General features: G+C 36.6%; 3 protein-coding genes across 3 annotated transcripts; all 3 read left to right on the top strand.

The window, feature by feature from the left end:
• Positions 1-253: 253 nt before the first annotated feature.
• LOC144434336 (uncharacterized) lies at positions 254-5,101 on the top strand. Its single transcript, XM_078122788.1, has 5 exons — positions 254-1,766; positions 2,114-2,251; positions 3,748-3,846; positions 4,365-4,456; positions 4,982-5,101. Exons 1-5 carry the CDS (start codon positions 254-256, stop codon positions 5,099-5,101), a joined length of 1,962 nt encoding a protein of 653 aa, XP_077978914.1.
• Positions 5,102-8,394: 3,293 nt separating this feature from the next.
• On the top strand, positions 8,395-12,233 carry LOC144434335 (uncharacterized). Its single transcript, XM_078122787.1, has 5 exons — positions 8,395-9,907; positions 10,393-10,530; positions 10,872-10,970; positions 11,494-11,585; positions 12,114-12,233. Exons 1-5 carry the CDS (start codon positions 8,395-8,397, stop codon positions 12,231-12,233), a joined length of 1,962 nt encoding a protein of 653 aa, XP_077978913.1.
• Positions 12,234-16,878: 4,645 nt separating this feature from the next.
• LOC144434334 (uncharacterized) lies at positions 16,879-21,452 on the top strand. Its single transcript, XM_078122786.1, has 5 exons — positions 16,879-18,391; positions 18,866-19,003; positions 19,421-19,519; positions 20,718-20,809; positions 21,333-21,452. The coding sequence occupies exons 1-5, from the start codon at positions 16,879-16,881 to the stop codon at positions 21,450-21,452; spliced, it is 1,962 nt and encodes a 653-aa protein (XP_077978912.1).
• The last annotated feature ends 4,088 nt before the right edge of the window (positions 21,453-25,540 follow it).

The raw sequence follows: 25,540 nt of genomic DNA, 5'->3' as shown, positions 1-25,540 counted from the left end.
TATATAATAGGTTTAGAATCTGCTGGTCCATCTTTCAGGCACGTTTTACTCAAGTTTTGCATTTTACGACCTCTTGAATTTATCAAATGCAATTATTGATATCAGAATGTAATTTGCCTGAAAGGAATATCCTAAGATAGGTGGTCTTTTAAATACCAATTCACTGTTGTAGACGTGTTTTTTTTGCCATGTTTGATTGCAGGTACGTCTGTTAGAACAAGTTGTGGAGTTGCCGTGTCCTTCTACGTCAAAGATGTCGGCACGTCACCCTCATCATCATGCTGCAGCCGATTCGCAGAGTGCAGCCCTTAGCTTGTTCACTTTTAGTGAATTTAGTTCTTTGGCCAGTTTGTCTGATTTGAGTGATACATCAGAATCAGTTCAGAATCTTTTTGGCTGGGGAAAACGACATGGAAAATGGAGCTGTGATCCAAAGAAGAAGTCCGGTAAACGTTGGCAGTTGCTTAAGATGATGACCCTGACAATGATTCCTATTGCTACCTTGATAGCCATTGCAAGTAATAACCTGAAATTAGTGATAAATGCAAACAAAGCGTCGTTTGAAGTTCGAGAAGCCATCACTTTTGGAAGAGATCTTGGCAACTTTCTACACCACCTACAAAATGAACGTGACATGACAACTTTGTATCTAAGCAGCATTAGTCCATTGAGTCGCAAGTTCCTGACAGACACATATCCAGAAACTGACAACGCACTACAGCAGTTACGAAGTTGGCCAATCAACAGTGACAACCTCCTTGTTGAATTAGTCTCAAAAGAAGCTTTTCAGAAGTTTCTTGACACCCATCGTCGTGATCTGTACATCTCTAACGCTGACTTGTTTGATGAGATTGAATTCTACTCCACAGCAATTAAGTTCTTTATCGATTGGCTATACGAAGCAGTTGGCAGGTTTGAAGGCTCAAACCAAGGGTGGACAGTCCTGGTCGGATACCAACTGTTGATTGTGAGTAAAGAAGACGTTGGCATTGAACGTACACTAGGATCAGTTTATTACTCACTGGGAAAGTTCAATGATTATAACCATTTCATTGATTATCTAGAGAAGAGTTTCCGTGCACAGGGAAACTTTGAAGCCTCCTGGCAGTATGCTCCTGAAATAAAAACAATGCATGATCAGCTGATGGATAACCTACCGGGTGATGTTGTTAAGGCTATGACTGATATGAGAAATACTATTAAGCAAAATGTGGAAGTGGAACCGTCTTGGGTCGGAGCTAACTACTGGTTTACGAACATGACTAACTATATGGAAATACTGCTCCAAATCCAAAACCAGTTAACCGATCAAATTGTAGAAAAACTTGAAAAAGAAGTTACAAACGATCATCAAAATTTAGTCTTGGCAGCATTCATTCTTGTGTTAGCGCTGGCAATATGCCCTCTCGTGTTGTTCCCTGTAACTCGACTTATTACAAATATGCAAATGTTCGCATCAACGCTTGTGGGCCAGAACATAGCATTGAAGAAAGAGCGGAAAAGGGCACTCTCCCTGCTCTATCGTTTATTACCCAAGACGGCTGCTGAGCAACTAAAGAAGAACCAGCAAGTTACTGTCGAGTCATTCGATAATTGTTCAGTGTTGTTTTCTGATATAGTTGGCTTCACCAGTATCTGCTCTCAGAGTAGTCCACTACAGGTTATTCGAATGCTAAACATGCTGTACACGTGCTTTGATGGACGCATTGATAAGTATGACGTTTATAAAGTAGAAACTATCGGAGATGCATACATGGTGGTATCAGGTATGTAATTATACCAGTTTTAGATAATGTAAACTGGCGTTTGCAAAACCAACTGACTTAGTTTGATATGAGTCATTTATACTTGGATGAAACTTCCAAAGCTCTGCCTTATATCACATTGAGGTACACATCAGGACATATGGAATCTACCAGTTGACACATTCACTCAGCTGGTCAGAGCACCTTGACTAGAATGCTAGGGGCGTGGGTTCTACTCCTACATATGCGAGGAAAGAAATTAACATATATAGATTAGTTATATTGACACGCCTTCTCACGATATTTTGGTTTCATGTACTGTTCACAAGTATCGTCTTTGAAATGATTTTTTTGGTATGTTTATTTAGGTGTGCCTAATCGGAATGGTAAGCACCATGCTGGAGAAATTGCCACACTTGCATTGGATCTGAAACATCATGTAGCATGCATAGCTATTGATCATCTTCCTGGCACTATAATGAGATTACGTATAGGCATTCACTCTGGTATGAAGTATGGTTACAATTATGTATCTGTCTGTCTGTCCTTCCATCTGCTCACCTGGCATCCCACATAACCAGAAAACATTTCATGAGGAGTTTGTCTAACTAAGAAATGTTAATACACTCTTTGTCATAAAAGCTTAGCATTTGGGTGTTTGAGACACACACACAATCCTTGTTTTAGATACACATAATCTTGGTCATATAAGAGCTTAGCAATTGCCGTTTTGTGCAGCAATTTACTTTACAATAGGACACAGCAAAAGATGCGTCAGTTAGAGGTGACAAAACAAACAGTCCACGCGAAACCACACCAACTTACCTCTGTATCGAATGTGGTTGACACAACCCTTGATGCCTTCTATTTTAGAGTAACTTGTTGCAGAAAACATCCAAATGCTAAGCTCTTATGACTCTAAAACAGAACGCATCAAAGAGTCGTCAACATAGATTGACAGTACAGACAGTCTTCACGATGGGTGTTTTCGATGACCAACACCCCATACAATTCTGACTCTCCGCAGTGGCAGTCACTGGATGTATGGGTGGGTACCCATGCTTGTTTGCGAAATTTCATAAGTACCCCTTTTCCAGTAATATGTCAATGAAAAAGAACCCCCTCCCCTTTTTAAAGTGAATCTGGGAGAAAATCACTGCAAAAACCCCCTTCTTTCCGAGATCTGGGATGTTTTACCTTCAAGGACACCTAATCCATACACTGCACACGGTCCTAGCTTAGCTGGATTACGGGACCTTTCTCCCCGAGCCTTCATTGGGGAAGTTTCTTCCCAGAGAGAGAGAGAGAGAGTAGAAAAGTGGCATCCTACCCATATTCGCGGAGGGTGATCTGAAAAGGTACCCCCTTTTCACGATTCCACGGACCTAGATGGCTGACGAGATACGAAACATCCATTGGACCGCGACCAAGAAAACAGGTCGTAAATTGTGATATTGTGATTCTGAAGAGTCACTATCAGGGTAACTAGTCCTGCTTGCAGACGGTGAAATTCACACATTTCGCTCAAGGGAGGGACGACTTACTCCGTATGCAAGCAGGACTACTATCACAGCAGAGTACCATCTAATTTGGATGAAGAATCATTGAAGTTTGAGCGTTTCATACAACACTTTTTTAAATTTGATATAGACACTGGACGTACGTACTGTACTAAAAGACACAGCGAGAGAGAGAGGTTAAAAAGGAGACACGAGAAATATCAGTGGGAAGCGGGATGGTCACCAAAAACTCTGTCGCATAGACGTCTACTGACTGCTCGAGCGCTCTCTTCCACGTTGAAAGCGACATCTTCTGATGTTCATAAATGCTTAGCATTTGAGAGTTAATGTCAAAATTTACTAAGTTCAACAGACCAGACGTTTGTGTGTCTTAGACACCACATGAAATTGTTACAGTGTGTAAAGCAGGATGCTTTGAAGAAGTGGCCTTTGGTAATATTTGATATGAGTAATCTTAGGTTTGGGACATCGTTATTTTACAGGTCCTGCAGTCGCTGGTGTCGTTGGTATCAAAATGCCTCGTTACTGCTTATTTGGTGATACAGTTAACATTGCTGAGAGTATGGAGACTTCTGGCGAAGGTGTGAACATCATGATTCCAATTATTATTCTTTTAGGTGATGTAAACAACTTAAGCTAGGATGTTGTTTAGCGGTGTTTCAATAGAAGTAGCGAAAGGCAGTATAAGAAAATTTAGCAAAATAAATCTACTTTCAGTCACTTATGAATTAATTGCATGACAAATAACTTAAATAAGAGATGTGGTATGAATAGAGCGCGAACATACCAAATAATATGCACAGACGTCGATGGTGGCTTTAGGAACAAAGAAGTAAACTGCATGCTGCTAGTTGTATTTATATAGGAAATGTTGCAGAGAACCAGGGATCAGCTAGTGTGCCATGAGAATAAATGAAAAAGTAAGCATTGAAATACTACTAACGGACAGAAATATTTTAACTTCCATCGCTAAAGATCGACTGAGTGACTGTCATATTTAGATGCATTGCATGTAGCTATGGTGTGAACATCACTAACAATGTAGTAATATGTAGACATAACACTAATAATATATCAATTTAAACATCATTTTCTATAGCAAATCGAATCCATTTGAGCAAGGCCACCCTAGACGTGTTGACGGAATTGGGAGGTTACTATGTAACAGAACGAGGAGTTATAGAATTGGAGGTAGGCATTGAAATATGATCTCATATAAAAAAATCTTTCTGCCTTCAGAATGAAGACGAATACAGAACGAATGAATTTATGACTTTCAACAGTCTTGTAATTTAACATTACTTGAGGGTTTTATCCACAATATTCAAGGTATTGAACAAACCCTCAAACCATACGCAAAAGTTAACATTTGGACAAAACAGGCGATATTAAAAATTTGATTTGACTGTGAGTTCTATTAAAGTATTTTTTGTATAGTCAGTCATCTTCTTTAAAGGCCATGGACTCAATCCCAGGTTGACGTATTAGTGTTATCTAATCAGTGGATCTATAAGTCATTCTTTTGTTCTTGGCCAACTCTTTGATTGGCTCTTCTCTAATGGTCAACTGATTGTCACATCTAAATTTCAATCCTGAAATGAGCTGGCTTTTAATTAAAACATTGCTTGTAACGGTTATTTTGTTATGTTGTATATGACTGTGTAGTTGACCAACTCAAATGTTTTATATGTTGATTAAAATGAATGTTTTTTCTAGGGCAAAGGATTCTTCGTAACATTTTGGTTAAACGGTAAAGAAGGGTTTGATCCGGAGACGATGTCCACTGGAAGTCACTTAACTCCCGTTAACGTACCTTTAACAACGCCAACCAAATGAGAATTCAATGGCTTTTGTACCACTTCAACAATTAAAAATGTTTCTTTGATTTCATTTGTGACATTGACTTTCATATCATATTATATAGAATATGTTTTTCGGCTTCGTAATCTGTATCTTAAGGATCATTTGCTCATCCCTTTTCTGTTGTCATTATCAACAACAGGTCGGTTATTATAGTTAGTTTTTTATAGTTAGTTTGGATCATATAAGATGTATATCTATTTTATGGACTAACTATAGAGTGTTAGATTATTAACAAATATGATGTATGTATTATTAATTATGAAAATCTTTGAAATTACAAGCACATCCTTGGGTTGATATCATCACTTGTACGTATGATTTTACGTTACAGGGTCCGGTTATTGAACAATCTAGTTAAACAAAACGCCATGATTCAAAACACCCTACATATTTACATAATTAATTATAACTTGTCGTTAATTGTGGCAAAGAATGGCCTAATCATAATTGTTCTATAAGAACAGGTTTGATCATTTTCGTTCTTCATCTTCTGACTAATGGAAATCCATAACGACTTATGTGAATTCTTCAATTTACACTAATAATGGAAATGGAAACAAATAACTGCCTGTATTAAAAAGACTGTTACAATATACATAGAGAAGGAACTTGATGAATTGAATTTTTAGCGAAGTCGACAACGGTATTGCAACTGCATTGAATGTACATCTTTGAAACTTTCCTCACCAATTAGTAACTGCACTTTGCTTGATAATTAACTTTGTCTTTAAATGGGAGACATCTAACCATTTTCTCTGATGTGATAAACAACAACCTATGTGGTATAATATTTGAGTACCATATAATATTCGATAAACGCCAACCAAGCCTCTTTGTGAGCTGTCAACCATGCCATGCCATGTGGAGGTCATTGGTTAATTGCTTCTTAATCAATTATATGTGTACTATGTATTTTGAAGTACAAATATTGCACTGTATTACTTAATAAATATATTCTACATCTGATATATATACATGTATATATATATGCTTGTCATTGTTTCATTAGAGTGTACGGACGTTTCATTGCGTTGCAGTCATTACATAATAACATAAACACATCATTTGCGATGCATGTACCATACAAAACACTCCAACAAATTTACATGAAGCAATGTCACTCCTGTCTTTGGGCACGAAATAAGCTCTTTACAAAACGATCGAATGATTTATGCATAAATCTTTCAATATCGTGCATATGAAATTACCACACAGAGTAGAATACATACAATTATGAACTTACAGTATGAGAATTCAGGGAAAGGAGATTAACGCTATCAAAAAGTATACTGACTTTTGTCTGGATCAGACCTCTTTAAGGAAAATATTGCCAATTTCAACAATTAACTTTTAGTCCTTTTCTACTCTATGAGTTATCAATGAAATTGGTCATGGGGTTTGATTTACAGCAATTGCCTGCAATAGGGAATTTGTATAAACATTGAAAAGAACAATAAATCCCTTTCTCCCGATAAGACCTACACTTTTGCGTGCGTTGGATACTGAAAAAAAAGTTGTCTCAGTTCCATTTATATGGAAAATACATGTACTAAACATTTGACATAACGTTTGTTATAGTAACTCTAGGCTTTTATTTACATTAAAGCCCATATTTTTGTATAACCACACCAAAATATTACATTTAATGATGTGTAAAATGAGAAGCAATACACACTACCCTCTAGATAGGGCGTACAATTGTAGCACATGTAGAACATACGATTGAAGAAAGAACGGAAAGGGGCACTAACTCTCCCTGCTTTATTGCCTGAAATATAAAATCATCTTTGGGTTGCCTCAGCTGGAATATTTTGCGTTGGGAAATTATTGACATGGGAACAGCTCATAACTAACCTATAATTATCTCCGAAGTTATCCATGATTTGTAAGTATTAATTACTTGTTTGAAATCTGAGGGGGCTGTTCATATATGAGAAATACGGATTAACTAAGCTAATGAGCCATTAAAGTACTGTACAGTGCACAATTAAAGACTTGTATGTGAGTTTTCAGTCTAAAGTCTGCCAACCTCATAGGTAATCTTTTTTCTGGCATATCATGTCACCGTTGGATGTTCACGCCCCAACGACGAATGTCTGACAACAAGGACACCACGTACTGAAACCGTAGATAATTTGCTTGTCTTGCAGGGGCCTTAAAATCAAACAGCTAGCCAACTCAGAGTTCACTATATCTGTGGTAAACAAAAACTTTGGGAATACCATTCACTGGATAACACTGCAAGAATTGGAGTCGGATCCATAATGAGTGAAAGATATTGATATACCAAATAAATGCATTTGGGTAATTTGATGGATTGCTCAATGTTGATATTTATTCAAATGGGAGATGTATGTATAAATAAAACCCAGCAGGTAAGAACGTGTACGAGCTAAACGCACGACAACTGATCACAACAGCCGATAACCCAAACCAGTGTACTGAAACGACACTGTAAAGAGTATTAATGCAAAGTATCTATTATATACGTACTTTTAAAATAAATGTGAGAAAAGGAAACTAATATATTTGTGGTCAATACTGGAAAGAAACGATTATATCAACGCACACGGTACTTACTAATACATGTAGCATCCAACAGCGATGTCCATCAACTCTGTATGTCTGTTGGGCGTTGCATATATTGAGATGGTAATACTTGGTAAAGCTTGAATGTACTTTCAGTTGATGGCGATCCCTGACCTGCAGTGGCTGGGATTGATTTCAATGCGTCAACGAATCCTAAGGTGAGTTTTTGCCTTCACATAAACATATTTTGGAACCATATCTTGAATCTTACCTGCTTGCTATTAATATATTTATATATAGCCTTTTAAATTATACTATAATCAACAGCAAAAATGATTTGAGTTCGATAGCTTACTTTACAGATATAAAAGGGGCATGGTCTGGAATGCCTACATATTTGTCATTGTTGTTATTAATAAAGTAACTGATGAGTTAACTTATTTGACTACTTATGTATCAGTAGTTACTTGCGAAACTCTTAGAACATAGGTTGGTATAATAATACAGAATTCATATATGAAATCTTTTCTCAAACGTCTTTTCCGTTAATTTCTAATGCTTGACCCTATCTAAAAATGGTACAGGGAACTAACTGTACAAGTGTGAAATACTATCTAGGTGGTCTTTTACATACCAATTCGTGATTGTAGACGTGTTTTCTTTTGCCATGTTTGATTGCAGGTACGTCTGTTAGAACAAGTTGTGGAGTTGCCGTGTCATATCCTTCTCCGTCAAAGATGTCGGCACGTCACCCTCATCATCATGCTGCAGCCGATTCGCAGAGTGCAGCCCTTAGCTTGTTCACTTTTAGTGAAATTAGTTCTTTGGCCAGTTTGTCTGATTTGAGTGATACATCGGAATCAGTTCAAAATCTTTTTGGCTGGGGAAAACGACACAGGAAATGGAGCTGTGATCCAAAGAAGAAGTCCGGTAAACGTTGGCAGTTGCTTAAGATGCTGACCCTGACCATGATTCCTATTGCTACCTTGATAGCCGTTGCAAGTAATAACCTGAAATTAGTGATAAATGCAAACACAGCTTCGTTTGAAGTGCGAGAAGCCATCACTTTTGGAAGAGATCTTGGCAACTTTCTACACCACCTACAAAATGAACGTGACATGACAACTTTGTATCTGAGTAGTATTAGTCCATTGAGTCGTAAGTTCCTGACAGACACATATCCAGAAACTGACAACGCACTACAGCAGTTACGAAGTTGGCCGATCAACAGTGACAACCTTCTTGTTGAAGTAGACTCAAAAGAAGCTTTTCAGAAGTTTCTTGACACCCATCGTCGTGATCTGTACATCTCTAATGCTGACTTGTTTGATGAGATTGAATTCTACTCCACAGCAATTAAGTTCTTTATCGATTGGCTATACGAAGCAGTTGGCAGGTTTGAAGGCTCAAACCAAGGGTGGACAGTCCTGGTCGGATACCAACTGTTGATTGTGAGTAAAGAAGACGTTGGCATTGAACGTACACTAGGATCAGTTTATTACTCACTGGGAAAGTTCAATGATTATAACCATTTCATTGATTATCTAGAGAAGAGTTTCCTTGCACAGGGAAACTTTGAAGCCTCCTGGCAGTATGCTCCTGAAATAAAAACAATGCATGATCAGCTGATGGATAACCTACCGGGTGATGTTGTTAAGGCTATGACTGATATGAGAAATACTATTAAGCAAAATGTGGAAGTGGAACCGTCTTGGGTCGGAGCTAACTATTGGTTTACGAACATGACTAACTATATGGAAATATTACTCCAAATCCAAAACCAGTTATCCGATCAAATTATAGAAAAACTTGAAAAAGAAGTTACAAACGATCGTCAAAATTTAGTCATGGTAGCATTCGTTCTTGTGTTAGTGCTGGCAATATGCCCTCTCGTGTTGTTCCTTGTAACTCGGCTTACTACAAATATGCAAATGTTCGCATCGACGCTTGTGGGCCAGAACATAGCGTTGAAGAAAGAACGGAAAAGGGCACTCTCCCTGCTCTATCGTTTACTACCCAAGACGGCAGCCGAACAACTAAAGAAGAACCAGCAAGTTACTGCCGAGTCATTCGATAATTGCTCAGTGTTGTTCTCTGATATCGTTGGCTTCACCAGTATCTGCTCTCAGAGTAGTCCACTACAGGTTATTCGAATGCTAAACATGCTGTACACGTGCTTTGATGGACGCATTGATAAGTATGATGTTTATAAAGTAGAAACTATCGGAGACGCATACATGGTAGTATCAGGTATGTAATTATACCAGTTTTAGATAATGTAAACTGGCATTTGCAAAACCAACATCTTAGTTTGATATGAGTCATTTATACTTGGATGAAACTTCCAAAGCTCTGTCTTATATCACGTTGAGGTACACATCAGGACACACAGAATCTACCAGTTGACGCGTTCGCTCAGCTGGTCAGAGCACCTTGACCAGAATGCTAGGGGCATGGGTTCTACTCCTACTGTTAGTTTCTTTCCTCGCGTATGTAGGAGCAGAACCCATGCCCCTAGCATTCTAGTCAAGGTGCTCTGACAAGCTGAGCGAACGCATCAACTGGTAGATTCCATGTGTCCTGATGTGTACCTCAACATAATAAAAGGCAGACCTTTGGAAATTTCATCCAAGTTATAGATTAGTTATATTGACACACCTTCTAACGATATTTTGGTTTCATGTCCAGTTCACACGTATCGTCATTGAAATGATTTTTTTCGTATATTTATTTAGGTGTGCCTAATCGGAATGGTAAGCATCATGCTGGAGAAATTGCCACCCTTGCATTGGATCTGAAACATCATATAGCATGCATAGCTATTGATCATCTTCCTGGCACTATAATGAGATTACGTATAGGCATTCACTCTGGTATGAAGTATGGTTACAATTATTTTCCTGTTTGTTTGTTTGTTTGTTTTCTTGTCTGTCTGTCTGTCTGTCTGTCTATCTGTCTGTCTATCCTTCCATCTGCTCACCTGGTATCCCACATAACCAGAAAACATTCCATGAGGAGTTTGTCTAACTACGAAATGCTAATACATGTAATATAAGATGTAATATTTCACTCATGAATTCTTTACCGTGTTACACCATATTTAGGCTGTACATGTTGCTGTTAATTATTATCACGAATGGTGGGTGAATCATTTCTTGATTGTGGTAATATTTTATATGAGTGATCTTACGTTTGGGACATCGTTATTTTACAGGTCCTGCAGTCGCTGGTGTTGTTGGTACTAAAATGCCTCGTTACTGCTTATTCGGTGATACAGTTAACATTGCTGAGCGTATGGAGACTTCTGGCGAAGGTGTGAACATCATGATTATATTTATTATTCTTTTAGGTGATGTAAACAACTTAAGCTAGGATGTTGTTTAGTGGTGTTTCAATAGAAGTAGCGAAAGGCAGTATAATAAAATATAGCAAAATAAATCTACTTTCAGTCGCTTATGAATTAATTGCATGACAAATAACTTAAATAAGAGATGTGGTATGAATAGAGCGCGAACATACCAAATAATATGCAGAGACGTCGATGGTAGATTTAGGAACAAAGTAGTAAATAGCATGCTGCTAGTTGTATTTATATCGGAAATGTTGGATAGAGCTAGGGATCAGCTAGTGTGCCAAGAGAATAAATAAAAAGGTAAGCATTGAAATAATACCGACGAACAGAAATATCTTCACTTGCAGAAATATTTTAACTGATTGACTGTCTTATGCCATATTTAGATGCATTACATGTAGCTATGGTGTGAATATCACTAACAACGTAGTAATATGTAGGGATAACACTAATAATACATCGATTTCAACATTATTTTCTATAGCAAATCGAATCCATTTGAGCAAGGCCACCCTAGATGTGTTGACGGAATTGGGAGGTTACTATGTAACACAACGAGGAGTTACAGAATTGGAGGTAAGCATTGAAATATGATCTCATATAAAAAAAAATCTTTCTGCCTTCAGAATGAAGACGAATACAGAACGAATGAATTTATGACTTTCAACAGTCTTGTAATTTAACATTACTTGAGGGTTTTATCCACAATATTCAAGTTATTGAACAAACCCTCAAACTATACGCAAAAGTTAACTTTTGAACAAAACAGGCAATATTAAAAATTTGATTTGACTGTGAGTTCTATTAAAGTTTTTCTTGTGTCGTCAGTCATCTTCTTACTAGGCCATGGACTCAATCCCAGGTTGTCGTATTAGTGTTATCTAATCAATGGATCCATAAGTCATTCTTTTGTTCTTGGCCAACTCTTTGATTGGCTCTTCTCTGATGGTCAACTGATTGTCACATCTAAATTTCAATCCTGATATGAGCTGTCTTTTAATTATAACATTGCTTGTAACGGTTATTTTGTTATGTTGTATATGACTTTGTAGTTAACCAACTCAAATGTTTTATATGTTGATTAAAATGAATATTTTTTTCTAGGGCAAAGGATTCTTCGTAACATTTTGGTTAAACGGTAAAGAAGGGTTTGATCCGGAGACGATGTCCACTGGAAGTCACTTAACTCCCGTTAACGTACCTTTAACAACTCCAACCAAATGAGAATTCAATGGCTTTTGTACCACTTCAACAATTGTAAATGTTTCTTAGATTTCATTTGTGACTTTAACTTTCATATCATATTATATAGAATATGTTTGTCGGCTTCGTATCTTGAGGATCATTTGCTCTTATCCCTTTTCTATTGTCATAATCAACAACAGGTCGGTTATTATAGTTAGTTTTTTTATAGTTAGTTTGAATCATATAAGATGTATACCTATTTTATGGAATACCTATAGAGTGTTAGATTATTAACAAATATGATGTATGTATTATTGATTATGAAAATCTTTGAAATTACAAGCACATCCTTGGGTTGATATCATCACTTCTACGTATGATTTTACGTTGCAGGGTCCGGTTATTGAACAATCTAGTTAAACAAAACGCCATGATTCAAAACACCCTGCATATTTATATAATTATAACGGCCTAATCATAATTGTTCTATAAGAACAGGTTTGATCATTTTCGTTCTTCATCTTCTGACTAATGGAAATCCATAACGACTTATGTGAATTCTTCAATTTACACTAATAATTGAAATGGAAACAAATAACTGCCTGTATTAAAAAGACTGTTACAATATACAGAGAAGGAACTTGATGAATTGAGGTTTTAGCGAAGTCGACAAGGGTATTGCAGCTGTATTGAATGTACATATTTGAAACTTTCCTCACCAATTAGTAAATGCACTGTACTTGATGATTAATTTTGTTTCATATTGAAATACATCAATGTTATGGCATGTGGAATGAATAAGTGGAGTCTTTAAATGGGAGACATCTAACCATTTTCTCTGATGTGATAGACAACAACATATATAGCATAATATTTGAGTACCAAACAATATTCGATAAACGCCAACCAAGCCTCTTTGTGAGCTCTCAACCATGCCATGCCATGCCATGTCGAGGTCATTGGTTAATTGCTTCTTAATCAATTATATGTGTACTATGTATTTTGAAGTACAAATATTGCACTGTATTACTTAATAAATATATTCTACATCTGATATATATACATGTATATATATATATATATATATGCTTGTCATTGTTTCATTAAAGTGTACGGACGTTTCATTGCGTTGCAGTCATTACATAATAACATAAACACATCATTTGCGATGCATGTACCATACAAAACACTCCAACAAATTTACATGAAGCAATGTCACTCCTGTCTTTGGGCACGAAATAAGCTCTTTACAAAACAATCGAATGATTTATGCATAAACCTTTCAATATTGTGCATATGAAATTACCACACAATTATGAACTTACAGTATGAGAATTCAGGGAAAGGAGATTAACGCTGTCAGAAAGTATACTGACTTTTGTCTGGATCATACCTCTTTAAGGAAAATATTGCCAATTTCAACAATTAACTTTTAGTCCTTTTCTTCTCTCTGAGTTATCAATGAAATTGGCCATGGGAGTGATTTACCGCAATTGCCTGCAATAGGGAATTTGTATAAACATTGAAAAGAACAATAAATCCCTTTCTCCCGATAAGACCTACACTTTTGCGTGCGTTGGATACTGAAAAAAAAGTTGTCTCAGTTCCATTTATATGGAAAATACATGTACTAAACATTTGACATAACGTTTGTTATAGTAACTCTAGGCTTTTATTTACATTAAAGCCCATATTTTTGTATAACCACACCAAACTATTACATTTAATGATGTGTAAAATGAGAAGCAATACACACTACCCTCTAGATAGGGCATACAATTGTAGAACATGTAGAAAATACCGTTGAAGAAAGAACGGAAAGGGGCACTAACTCCCCCCTGCTCTATCGCCTGAAATATAAAATCATCTTTGGGTTGCGTCAGCTGGAATATTTTGCGTTGGGAAATTATTGACATGGGAACAGCTCATAACTAACCTATAATTATCTCCGAAGTTATCCATGATTTGTAAGTATTAATTACTTGTTTGAAATCTGAGGGGGCTGTTCCTATATGAGAAATACGGATTAACTAGGCTAATGAGCCATTAAAGTACTGTACAGTGCACAGTTAAAGACTCGTATGTGAGTTTTCAGTCTGAAGTTGCCAACCTCACAGGTAATCTTTTTTCTGGCATATCATGTCACCATTGGATGTTCACGCCCCAACGATGACTGTCCGACAACAAGGCCGCCGCGTACTGAAACCGGAAGATAATTTGCTTGTCTTGCATGGGCCTTAAAATCAAACAGCTAGCCAACTCAGAGTTCACTAGACCTGTGGTAAACAACAACTTTGGGAATACCATTCACTGGATAACACTGCAAGAATTGGAGTCGGATCCATAATGAGTGAAAGATATTGATATATAAAATAAATGCATTTGGGTAATTTGATGGATTGCTCAATGTTGATATTTATTCAACTGTGAGATGTATGTATAAATAAAACCCAGCAGGTTATTAGTAGTGTACGAGCTAAACGCACGACCACTGATCACAACAATCGATAACCCAAACCAGTGTACTGAAACGACACTGTAAAGTGTATTAATGCAAAGTATCTATTATATACGTACTTTTAAAATAAATGTGAGCAACGGTAACTTATATATTTGTGGTCAATACCGGAAAGAAACGATTACATCAATGCACACGATACTTACTAATACATGTAGCATCCAACAGCGCTGTCCATCAACTCTGTGTGTTGATTAGTATGTCTGTTGGGCGTTGCATATATTGAGACGGTAATACTTGGTAAAGCTTGAATGTACTTTCAGTTGATGGCGATCCCTGACCTGCAGTGGCTGGGATTGATTGCAATGCGTCAACGAATCCTAAGGTGAGTTTTTGCCTTCACGTAAACATATTTTGGAACAATAACTTGAATCTTACCTGCTTGCTATTAATATATATAGCCTTTTAAATTATACTATACTCAACAGCAAGAATGATTTTAGTTCGATAACTTACTTTACAGATATAAAAGGGGCATGGTCTGGAATGCCTACACATTTGTCATTGTTGTTATTAATAAAGTAACTAATGACTTATTTGACTACTCGTTGAATCATGTATCAGTAGTTACTTGTGGAACTCTTAGAACATAGGTTGGTATAATAATACGGAATTCACATATCAAATCTTTTCTCAAACGTCTTTTTTTGAAATTTCTAATGCTTGACCCTAAATCAAATGGTACAAGGAACTAAATGTACAAGTGTTACATTCTATCATACAATAGTTATTATTCCCTATGTCACAATCTTTGAACGACTTGTTTTAAAACTGCAGCTATGCAAAGTTGTCAAACTTTATCCTGTGGAAACAACGCCAGTAGATGTATTTATCAAAAGCGTTTCAGGGCATGTGTTCTCAGTAAATCGATACAAGATTATATTTTATGTTAAGAATTTACTGTGAACGAATTACGGAGAAGTGTTCAGTTCAGGACAACTGGAAACTGTGAAACAATATAAAAGTCGTTTACAGCATATCACATTGTATCGGTTTCTCAATAGCAATAGTCTGAAAAGCTACTTTAAATTTCAAACCTAGTACTTAGTAACTTGACGAGATGCAAATTTCCGGTAAGTCGGTCGATCTTCAAAAGAGCAAGCTTGCAAGCAGTTTTGTCTTCCTAAGAGAGTGCTCATTTTAACTTCTGGGGAGGATTGATGGTTTTCGGGATGCTGGGAAGTGAATTTTTTCCAAAGGAAACATATTTGGAGAGATTCAAATTTGTTCATATTTCATGGGGGGGGGGTTTTTGAAGAAAACCTAACTAATGTTTTCTCGTACTTTAAAACCTTAATATGATACAAAATGACGAGCAACCCCTTCCGCTTCTCATTATACGTAGTCTGTAGTGCAAACACGTACATGAAGCTTCACTACCACCCCATCAATAAAGGTACGTCTAGAGTCGAGTAGGATCAACTTAAATTGATGCGAATGCTTTACATATTGCCTAATTGTGAAGGAACATCAAACACTCTCGCGGTTTTCACATTTGTTTGCTGATTTACCGAGTGGCTGTGCTCATAGCTTGTAATTGTGTAACGAAAATTGGAAATGATAATTAAGACGGTAATGACAAGTAATGGCAGTTTGAAAGAAATTTGTCAATTTTAACCCCATGAAACCAACTTATATCAATTAAAAACAGTATAAAATGACGTCAGAAACGTCTTTTTTTCAAAATTTCTCTTACTGCGGGAGAGAGCCCCTCCTCTCACACCCCTCGCAATTTCAAGGCAGCGGCTATGGTAAACCAAGACATGGCATACATTATCCAGCTAAATATCCACTACTTTCAATTAAGGAAAATGGAACGTTTTGTTAATGGAATCAGCGTGTTACTCTCTCTATCTTGGTTAGTAACCGACGATATTCCTGTTTGTTCAAGAGATATTCTCGTAATTGTATATAACAGGTTTACAATCTGCTGGCCCATCTTTCAGGTACGTTTTACTCAAATTTTGCATTTTACGACCTCTTGAACTTATCAAATGGCATTATCGATATTAGAATGCAATTTGCCTGAAAGGAATATCGTAAGATAGATGGTCTTTTAAATACCGATTCGTGATTGTAGACGTGTTTTCTTTTGCCATGTTTGATTGCAGGTACGTCTGTTAGAAAAGTTGTGGAGTCGCAGTGTCATATCCTTCTCCGTCAAAGATGTCGGCACATCACCCTCATCATCATGCTGCCGCCGATTCGCAGAGTGCAGCCCTTAGCTTGTTCACTTTTAGTGAATATAGTTCTTTGGCCAGTTTGTCTGATTTGAGTGATACCTCGGAATCAGTTCAAAATCTTTTTGGATGGGGAAAGCGACATGGCAAATGGAGCTGTGATCCTAAGAAGAAGTCCGGTAAACGTTGGCAGTTGCTTAAGATGATGACCCTGACAATGATTCCTATTGCTACCTTGATAGCCGTTGCAAGTAATAACCTGAAATTAGTGATAAATGCAAACAAAGCTTCCTTTGAAGTGCGAGAAGCCATCACTTTTGGAAAAGATCTTGGCAAATTTCTACACCACCTACAAAATGAACGTGACATGACAACCTTGTATCTGAGTAGTATCAGCCCATTGAGTCGCAAGTTCCTGACAGACACATATCCAGAAACTGACAACGCACTACAGCAGTTACGAAGTTGGCCGATCAACAGTGACAACCTTCTTGTTGAAGTAAACTCAAAAGAATCTTTTCAGAAGTTTCTTGACACCCATCGTCGTGATCTGTACATCTCTAATGCGGACTTGTTTGCTGAGATTGAATTCTACTCCACAGCAATAAAGTTCTTTATCGATTGGCTATACGATGCAGTGGGCAGGTTTGAAGGTTCAAACCAGGGATGGACAATACTGGTTGGATACCAACTGTTGATTGTGAGTAAAGAAGACGTTGGCATTGAACGTACACTAGGATCAGTTTATTACTCACTGGGAAAGTTCAATGATTATAACCATTTCATTGATTATCTAGAGAAGAGTTTCCGTGCACAGGGAAACTTTGAAGCCTCCTGGCAGTATGCTCCTGAAATAAAAACAATGCATGATCAGCTTATGGATAACCTACCGGGTGATGGTGTTAAGGCTATGACTGATATGAGAAACACTATTAAGCAAAATGTGGAAGTGGAACCATCTTGGGTCGGAGCTAACTACTGGTTTACGAACATGACTAACTATATGGAAATATTACTCCAAATCCAAAACCAGTTAACCGATCAAATTATAGAAACACTTGAAAAAGAAGTTACAAACGATCGCCAAAATTTAGTCTTGGTAGCGTTCGTTCTTGTGTTAGTGTTTGCAATATGCCCTCTCGTGTTGTTTCTTGTAACTCGGCTTACTACAAATATGCAACTGTTCGCATCAACGCTTGTGGGCCAGAACATAGCGTTGAAGAAAGAGCGGAAGAGGGCACTCTCCCTACTTTATCGTTTATTACCCAAGACGGTAGCCGAACAACTAAAGAAGAACCAGCAAGTTACTGCCGAGTCATTCGATAATTGCTCAGTGTTGTTCTCTGATATCGTTGGCTTCACCAGTATCTGCTCTCAGAGTAGTCCACTACAGGTTATTCGAATGCTAAACATGCTGTACACGTGCTTTGATGGACGCATTGACAAGTATGACGTTTATAAAGTAGAAACTATCGGAGATGCATACATGGTGGTATCAGGTATGTAATTATACTAGTTTTAGATAATGTTAACTGGCGTTTGCAAAACCAACTGACTTAGTTTGATATGAGTCATTTATACGAAATTTATTTATATGAAACTTCCAAAGCCCTGCCTTATATCACATTGAGGTACACATCAGGATACACGGAATCTACCAGTTGACGCGTTCGCTAGAATTCTAGGGGCGTGGATTCTACTCCTACATATGCGAGGAAAGAAATTAACATATGTAGGAGTCGAACTCGTGCCCCTAGCATTCTAGTCAAGGTGCTCTGACCAGCTGAGCGAACGTGTCAACTGGTAGATTCAATGTGTCCTGATGTGTACCTCAACATAATATAAGGCAGACCTTTGGAAGTTTCATCCAAGCTATAGATTAGTTATATTGACACACCTTCTAACGATATTTTGGTTTCATGTCCTGTTCACACGTATCGTCTTTGAAATGATTTTTTTGTATATTTATTTAGGCGTGCCTAATCGGAATGGTAAGCACCATGCTGGAGAAATTGCCACCCTTGCATTGGATCTGAAACATCATGTAGCATGTATAGCTATTGATCATCTTCCTGGCACTGTAATGAGATTACGCATTGGCATTCACTCTGGTATGAAGTATGGTTACAATTATTTACCTCTTGTTTGTTTGTCTGTCTGTCTGTCTGTCTGTCTGTCTGTCTATCTGTCTGTCTGTCTGTCTGTCTGTCTGTCTGTCTGTCTGTCTGTCTGTTCTTCCATCTGCTCACCTGGCATCCCACGTAACCAGAAAACATTCCATGAGGAGTTTGTCTAACTACAAAATGCTAATACATGTAATATAAGATGTAATATTTTACTAATGAACTTTTATAAAACACAACTGAAGAAAGGCAGCAATACTATCTGTAATTCTTTACCGTGTTACACCATATTTAGGCTGTACATGTTGCTGTTAATTATTATCACGAATGGTGGGTGAATCATTTCTTGATTGTGGTAATATTTGATATGAGTAATCTTACGTTTGGGACATCGTTATTTTACAGGTCCTGCAGTTGCTGGTGTTGTTGGTACCAAAATGCCTCGTTACTGCTTATTTGGTGATACAGTTAACATTGCTGAGCGTATGGAGACTTCTGGCGAAGGTGTGAACATCATGATTATATTTATTATTCTTTTAGGTGATGTCAACAACTTAAGCTAGGATGTTGTTTAGCGGTGTTTCAATAGAAGTAGCGAAAGGCAGTATAAGAAAATTTAGCACCAGATTTAAACTGAATGCCTCCCATAAGGGAATCACTAATTATGCAAATAACTCATTAAACTAAAAAAAACTATGGTGACAGGCTTTGTTTTTTGGACAAGCGTGCTTTCTTAGGTTAATGTATGTAAGAGTGTATGATACTGCTTAATGCAGTCTTAAGATATAGCCTAATTACCGAAAATCATTAATTATGCAAATTATTTATTAACACTGTAAGGTACATCAACTAACTTTATAGGACATACACAATTTGTTATGGTAAATGTATGTACTGAATTGTATTGAAATTGAAGCATGCAGTCGTAAGATATAGCCCAATTACCAAAAATAATTAATTATGCAAATTATTCATTAACGCTGTAAGATACATCAACGAATTTTATCGGACAAATGTATGTTGTTATGTTTAACGAATATACTAAATTATATTGAAATTGAAGTATGCAGTCTTAAGGTATTGCATAATTAGTTGATTTCATTAATATGCAAATTTCTTTAATTAAACATTAACAGAGCTGGCTCAAAACCTAATCAGGTCTAGCTATTACCCTAAAGATTATATATCCCAAATTTCATTACAATTGAGCTAGCCGATTTTTAGAAAATGATGACACAGACAGACAGACAGACAGACAGACAGACATTCCCCTTTTAATACCTCCCGTACCCTTACGGGAGGTAAAAATAAATCTACTTTCAGTCGCTTATGAATTAATTGCATGACAAATAACTTAAATAAGAGATGTGGTATGAATAGAGCGCGAACATACCAAATAATATGCACAGACGTCGATGGTAGCTTTAGGAACCGCATGCTGGTAGTTGTATTTATGTAGGAAATGTTGGATAGAACTAGGGATCAGCTAGTGTGCCATGAGAATAAATGAAAAGGTAAGCATTGAAATACTACCGACGAACAGAAATATTTTAACTTGAAACACTATATCGACTGATTGACTATCATGTCATATTTAGATGCATTACATGTAGCTATGGTGTGAACATCATCGACATTAACAACGTAGTAATATGTAGGCATAACACTAATAATACATCGATTTCAACATTATTTTCTATAGCAAATCGAATCCATTTGAGCAAGGCCACCCTAGATGTGTTGACGGAATTGGGAGGTTACTATGTGACAGAACGAGGAGTTACAGAATTGGAGGTAAGCATTGAAATATGATCTCATATAAAAAAATCTTTCTACCTTCAGAATGAAGATGAATACAGAACGAATGAATTTATGACTTCCAACAGTCTTGTAATTTAACATTACTTGAGGGTTTTATCCACAATATTCAAGGTATTGAACAAACCCTCAAACTATACGCAAAAGTTAACATTTGGACAAAACAGGCGATATTAAAAATTTGATTTGACTGTGAGTTCTATTAAAGTATTTTTTGTATAGTCAGTCATCTTCTTAAAGGCCATGGACTCAATCCCAGGTTGTCGTATTAGTGTTATCTAATCAATGGATCCATAAGTCATTCTTTTGTTCTTGGCCAACTCTTTGATTGGCTCTTCTCTAATGGTCAACTGATTGTCACATCTAAATTTCAATCCTGATATGAGCTGGCTTTTAATTATAACATTGCTTGTAACGATTATTTTGTTATGTTGTATATGACTGTGTAGTTGACCAACTCAAATGTTTTATATGTTGATTAAAATGAATATTTTTCTAGGGCAAAGGATTCTTCGTAACATTTTGGTTAAACGGTAAAGAAGGGTTTGATCCGGAGACGATGTCCACTGGAAGTCACTTAACTCCCGTTAACGTACCCTTAACAACTCCAACCAAATGAGAATTCAATGGCCTTTGTACCACTTCAACAATTGTAAATGTTTCTTACATTTCATTTGTGACATTGACTTTCATATCATATTATATAGAATATGTTTTTCGGCTTCGTAATCTGTATCTTAAGGATCATTTGCTCTTAACCCTTTTCTGTTGTCATAATCAACAACAGGTCGGTTATTATAGTTAGTTTCTTATAGTTAGTTTGGATCATATCAGTTGTATATCTATTTTATGGAATACCTATAGAGTGTTAGATTATTATCTAATATGATGTATGTGTTATTAATTATGAAAATCTTGAAATTACAAGCACATCCTTGGGTTGATATCATCACTTGTACGTATGATTTTACATTACAGGGTCCATTTATTGAACAATCTAGTTAAACGAAACGCCATGATTCAAAACACCCTGCATATTTACATAATTATAACTTGTCGTTAATTGTGGCAAAGAGTGGCCTAATCATAATTGTTCTATAAGAACAGGTTTGATCATTTTCGTTCTTCATCTCCTGACTAATGGAAATCCATAACGACTTATGTGAATTCTTCAATTTACACTAATAATGGAAATGGAAAAAAATAACTGCCTGTATTAAAAAGACTGTTACAATATACATAGAGAAGGAACTTGCATTGAGGTTTTAGCGAAGTCGACAACGGTATTGCAGCTGCATTGAATGTACACCTTTGAAACTTTCCTCACCAATTAGTAACTACACTGCACTTGATGATTAATTTTGTTTCATATTGAAATACATCAATGTTATGGCATGTGGAATGAATAAGTGGAGACATCTAACCATTTTCTCTGATGTGATAGACAACAACATATATGGCATAATATTTGAGTACCAAACAATATTCGATAAACGCAAACCAAGATTCTTTGTGAGCTCTCAACCATGCCATGCTATGTGGAGGTCATTGGTTAATTGCTTCTTAATCAATTATATATGTACTATGTATTTTGAAGTACAAATATTGCACTGTATTACTTAATAAATATATTCTACATCTGATATATATATATATGCTTGTCATTGTTTCATTAAAGTGTACGGACGTTTCATTGCGTTGCAGTCATTAAATACTAACATAAACACATCATGTGCAATGCATGTGCCATACAAAACACCCCAACACATTTACATGAAGCCATGTCACTCCTGTCTTTGGGCACGAAATTAGCTCTTTACAAAACAGTCGAATGATTTATACATAAACATTTCAATATCGTGCATATGAAATTACCACACAGAGTAGAATACATACAATTATGAACTTACAGTATGGGACTTCTGGGAAAGGAGATTAATGCTTTCAAAAAGTATATTGACTTTTGTCTGGATCATACCTCTTTAAGGAAAATATTGTCAATTTCAACAATTAACTTTTAGACCATTTCTACTCTCTGAGTGATCAATGAAATTGGCCATGGGAGTGATTTACAGCAATTGCCTGCAATAGGGAATTTGTATAAACATTGAAAAGAACAATAAATCCCTTTCTCCCGATAAGACCTACACTTTTTCGTGCGTTGGATACTGAAAAAAACAGTTGTCACAGTTTCATATATATGGAAAATACATGTACTAAACATTTGACATAACGTTTGTTATAGTAACTTGATGGTTTTATTTACATTAACGCCCATATTGTTGCATAACCACACTAAAAGATTACATTTAAGGTGTGTAAAATGAGAAGCAATACACACTACCCTCTGGATAGGGCGTAACTCTCTGTATATATACAACTGTAGGTGATACGTATTTTCATTGTTAACCCTTTGGTGGTCTTTTCACTTATAAACTACCCCTTCAGCTAGCTGTAGCTTGCTGAAGATTATTAGAATCAACATTGCACTAGCACCTCCAAAGTCGACACGTAGACGATACACAAAGACCATTTACTAAACACCTCTAAAAGCTACTAGACTTACGAATCTATACAAAATCAGAAAAGGTGAACTGTGTGTCACTGCAGCTAACAATCGTCTCTCGCCAACTAAGAGTACACGACTCCATCCAGCTAGATATAAACACCTTGATTCAAAAACTGAAATGTTCAAGAACTCGTTTTTCTCCAGAGCAATTGTTGACTGGAATGCACTACCCTCATCTGTCATCGAATCGCCTTCGACAAATTCATTCGACAAAACTAGAGATCAATTAAATCAGTAGTATTTATGACTTAACCTTTGACCCCATTGGCGTGATACTCCTAAGGAGGCGGTGCCAATTATTTATCCAGATTCAGATCCTCTCTTACATTCATAATAATAATACCTACTTTCCCACTCCATGCTCAAAGCGCTTTATAATTATTACCCCTGGCTCGGATCAGAACAGCACAACGGCTCTTTAGTCTTCCTCAACTCCCCGGGGAGCATAATCCATTGCAGCCGTTTAAGCGCATAGGATTAAAGCCTTCACATTGCAACCGACATCCTACCAATTATACAGCTGGGTTGACTGAGGCACAGACGTGGTTCAAATCTTGCCCAAGAACTTTAGGCACTCAGAAACAAACAGCAGGCAGCGACGGGGCTCGAACCTGCAACCTGTAGATTCCAAGCCGGTCACGCTAACCATTCACCCATCATGACTCCATTCAAGCATTGTGTCTTCACAACATACAATAATTAGTGTATATCTACTTAATATTCAGGCATCGGTTAGATTTTGGACAGCAGATATTCACGTTACAATATTATGACTGTTATTCTAATTCATGTATCAGTTAGTCATAGCCAGTTTGACAGAAACGTGTCAGCTGTGATTTGTTCTCCTACTTATCAAATAAAATTAATTCTAAATGAATAACAAGATGAATATTCTATTGCCATGGAAACTATAAGCACAACCTATAATTATCTTCGAAGTTGTCCTCGCAAAATTTCTTCTTGGGAGGTTCTCCTTAATTTAATTTTGTTTTTAATGAGATGAATAAATTATGGAACGCCATATAAATCTGTTGAGTGTTAGTGGTCAGTCGCTATTGGTCATGCATAGATGACTCACTAATGATGCTCTAGAAAATATTTTACAGCATCTGTGTTTACTCTAGTCATCGACTATTTAGTTGTTTTGCACTACCAATATGATCGCTTATAGCTTGATTATATAGAGTTACACCACGTACTGTGATGATGATTGAAGCAACTGAAACAGTATACTTTTAAGTTTTATATACATGTTATAAACAGTTTTGACAAACCATGCAAACGCTTTACCTTAGTGTTATGAGTTGTACACTGTTAACAAAATGTAAATGCATTCAGAGACACCAAGTATGGACGGATGATTACAACTATTGCATCAGTATACGTTTACACTTGATTAGTTGATATAAACAATATTTGGTAAATCATCAAATGTTTTGCTTAAGTGCTTTGTATGTGCTGTTGTTTCTGTCATATAATATCAGTTAGTCACGGTTAGTTTGACACGTAGATATGGTCATTTTGCCAGCTATGAATTATTTCCCTACTCATCAAATTGTATTTCCCAATGGATAACAAGGTGAATATTTTATTGCTATGGAAACTATAAGTTACAACCTATAATTATCTTCGAAGTTGTCCTGCACAACTTCTTGGGAGGTTCTCTTTTTCACCATGGGTATTGCTTATAATGAGATGAAAAGGTTCATGGAAAATTCCTTGTATTAGCGAGTGTATATCAACTCTGTTGAGTCATAGTGGTCAATCGTTATTGGGCATGCATAAATGACGTGTGAGTGTGGCTATTCTTTATTTAATCGTCGACCCGATGTTGCATTCTAGAAAACGAGGACTCGCCTGTATAGATTCCAAACAACGAATTCGAACGTTACGAGTGATTGGATCTGATAAGGTAGTAAACACAGACACTATACGACTTGAGAACAATTAACAGTTACAACAGCGAATGCAGCCAATTAATGTGATACAAAAGTCTTGTTTAGTTTTATTTTGATTAATTGTATATCGTTGCCAAGGAATTAAAGAATAAATCAACATGCATTCTGTGCATGGTTGTGATCAAGTGATATATAAAGCTTGAACAGCTTTGGGATCTGGACAGGATTGATTTTGGTACA

The sequence above is a fragment of the Glandiceps talaboti genome, chromosome 4 (assembly GCF_964340395.1).
Source record: "Glandiceps talaboti chromosome 4, keGlaTala1.1, whole genome shotgun sequence".
Taxonomy (NCBI): Eukaryota; Metazoa; Hemichordata; class Enteropneusta; family Spengelidae; genus Glandiceps; species Glandiceps talaboti.
The sequence above is the reverse complement of the archived record's forward strand: the minus strand, read 5'-3'. Positions and strand labels throughout refer to the sequence as shown.

Coding starts and splice junctions, on each gene's coding strand:
- LOC144434336 (XM_078122788.1), top strand. CDS start 254: ATGTCGGCACGTCACCCTCATCATCATGCTGCAGCCGATTCGCAGAGT. Junction 1,767..2,113: donor TGCATACATGGTGGTATCAG/GTATGTAATTAT, acceptor ATGTTTATTTAG/GTGTGCCTAATCGGAATGGT. Junction 4,457..4,981: donor GAGGAGTTATAGAATTGGAG/GTAGGCATTGAA, acceptor TGTTTTTTCTAG/GGCAAAGGATTCTTCGTAAC.
- LOC144434335 (XM_078122787.1), top strand. CDS start 8,395: ATGTCGGCACGTCACCCTCATCATCATGCTGCAGCCGATTCGCAGAGT. Junction 10,971..11,493: donor TATGGAGACTTCTGGCGAAG/GTGTGAACATCA, acceptor TATTTTCTATAG/CAAATCGAATCCATTTGAGC. Junction 11,586..12,113: donor GAGGAGTTACAGAATTGGAG/GTAAGCATTGAA, acceptor ATTTTTTTCTAG/GGCAAAGGATTCTTCGTAAC.
- LOC144434334 (XM_078122786.1), top strand. CDS start 16,879: ATGTCGGCACATCACCCTCATCATCATGCTGCCGCCGATTCGCAGAGT. Junction 19,004..19,420: donor ACGCATTGGCATTCACTCTG/GTATGAAGTATG, acceptor GTTATTTTACAG/GTCCTGCAGTTGCTGGTGTT. Junction 19,520..20,717: donor TATGGAGACTTCTGGCGAAG/GTGTGAACATCA, acceptor TATTTTCTATAG/CAAATCGAATCCATTTGAGC.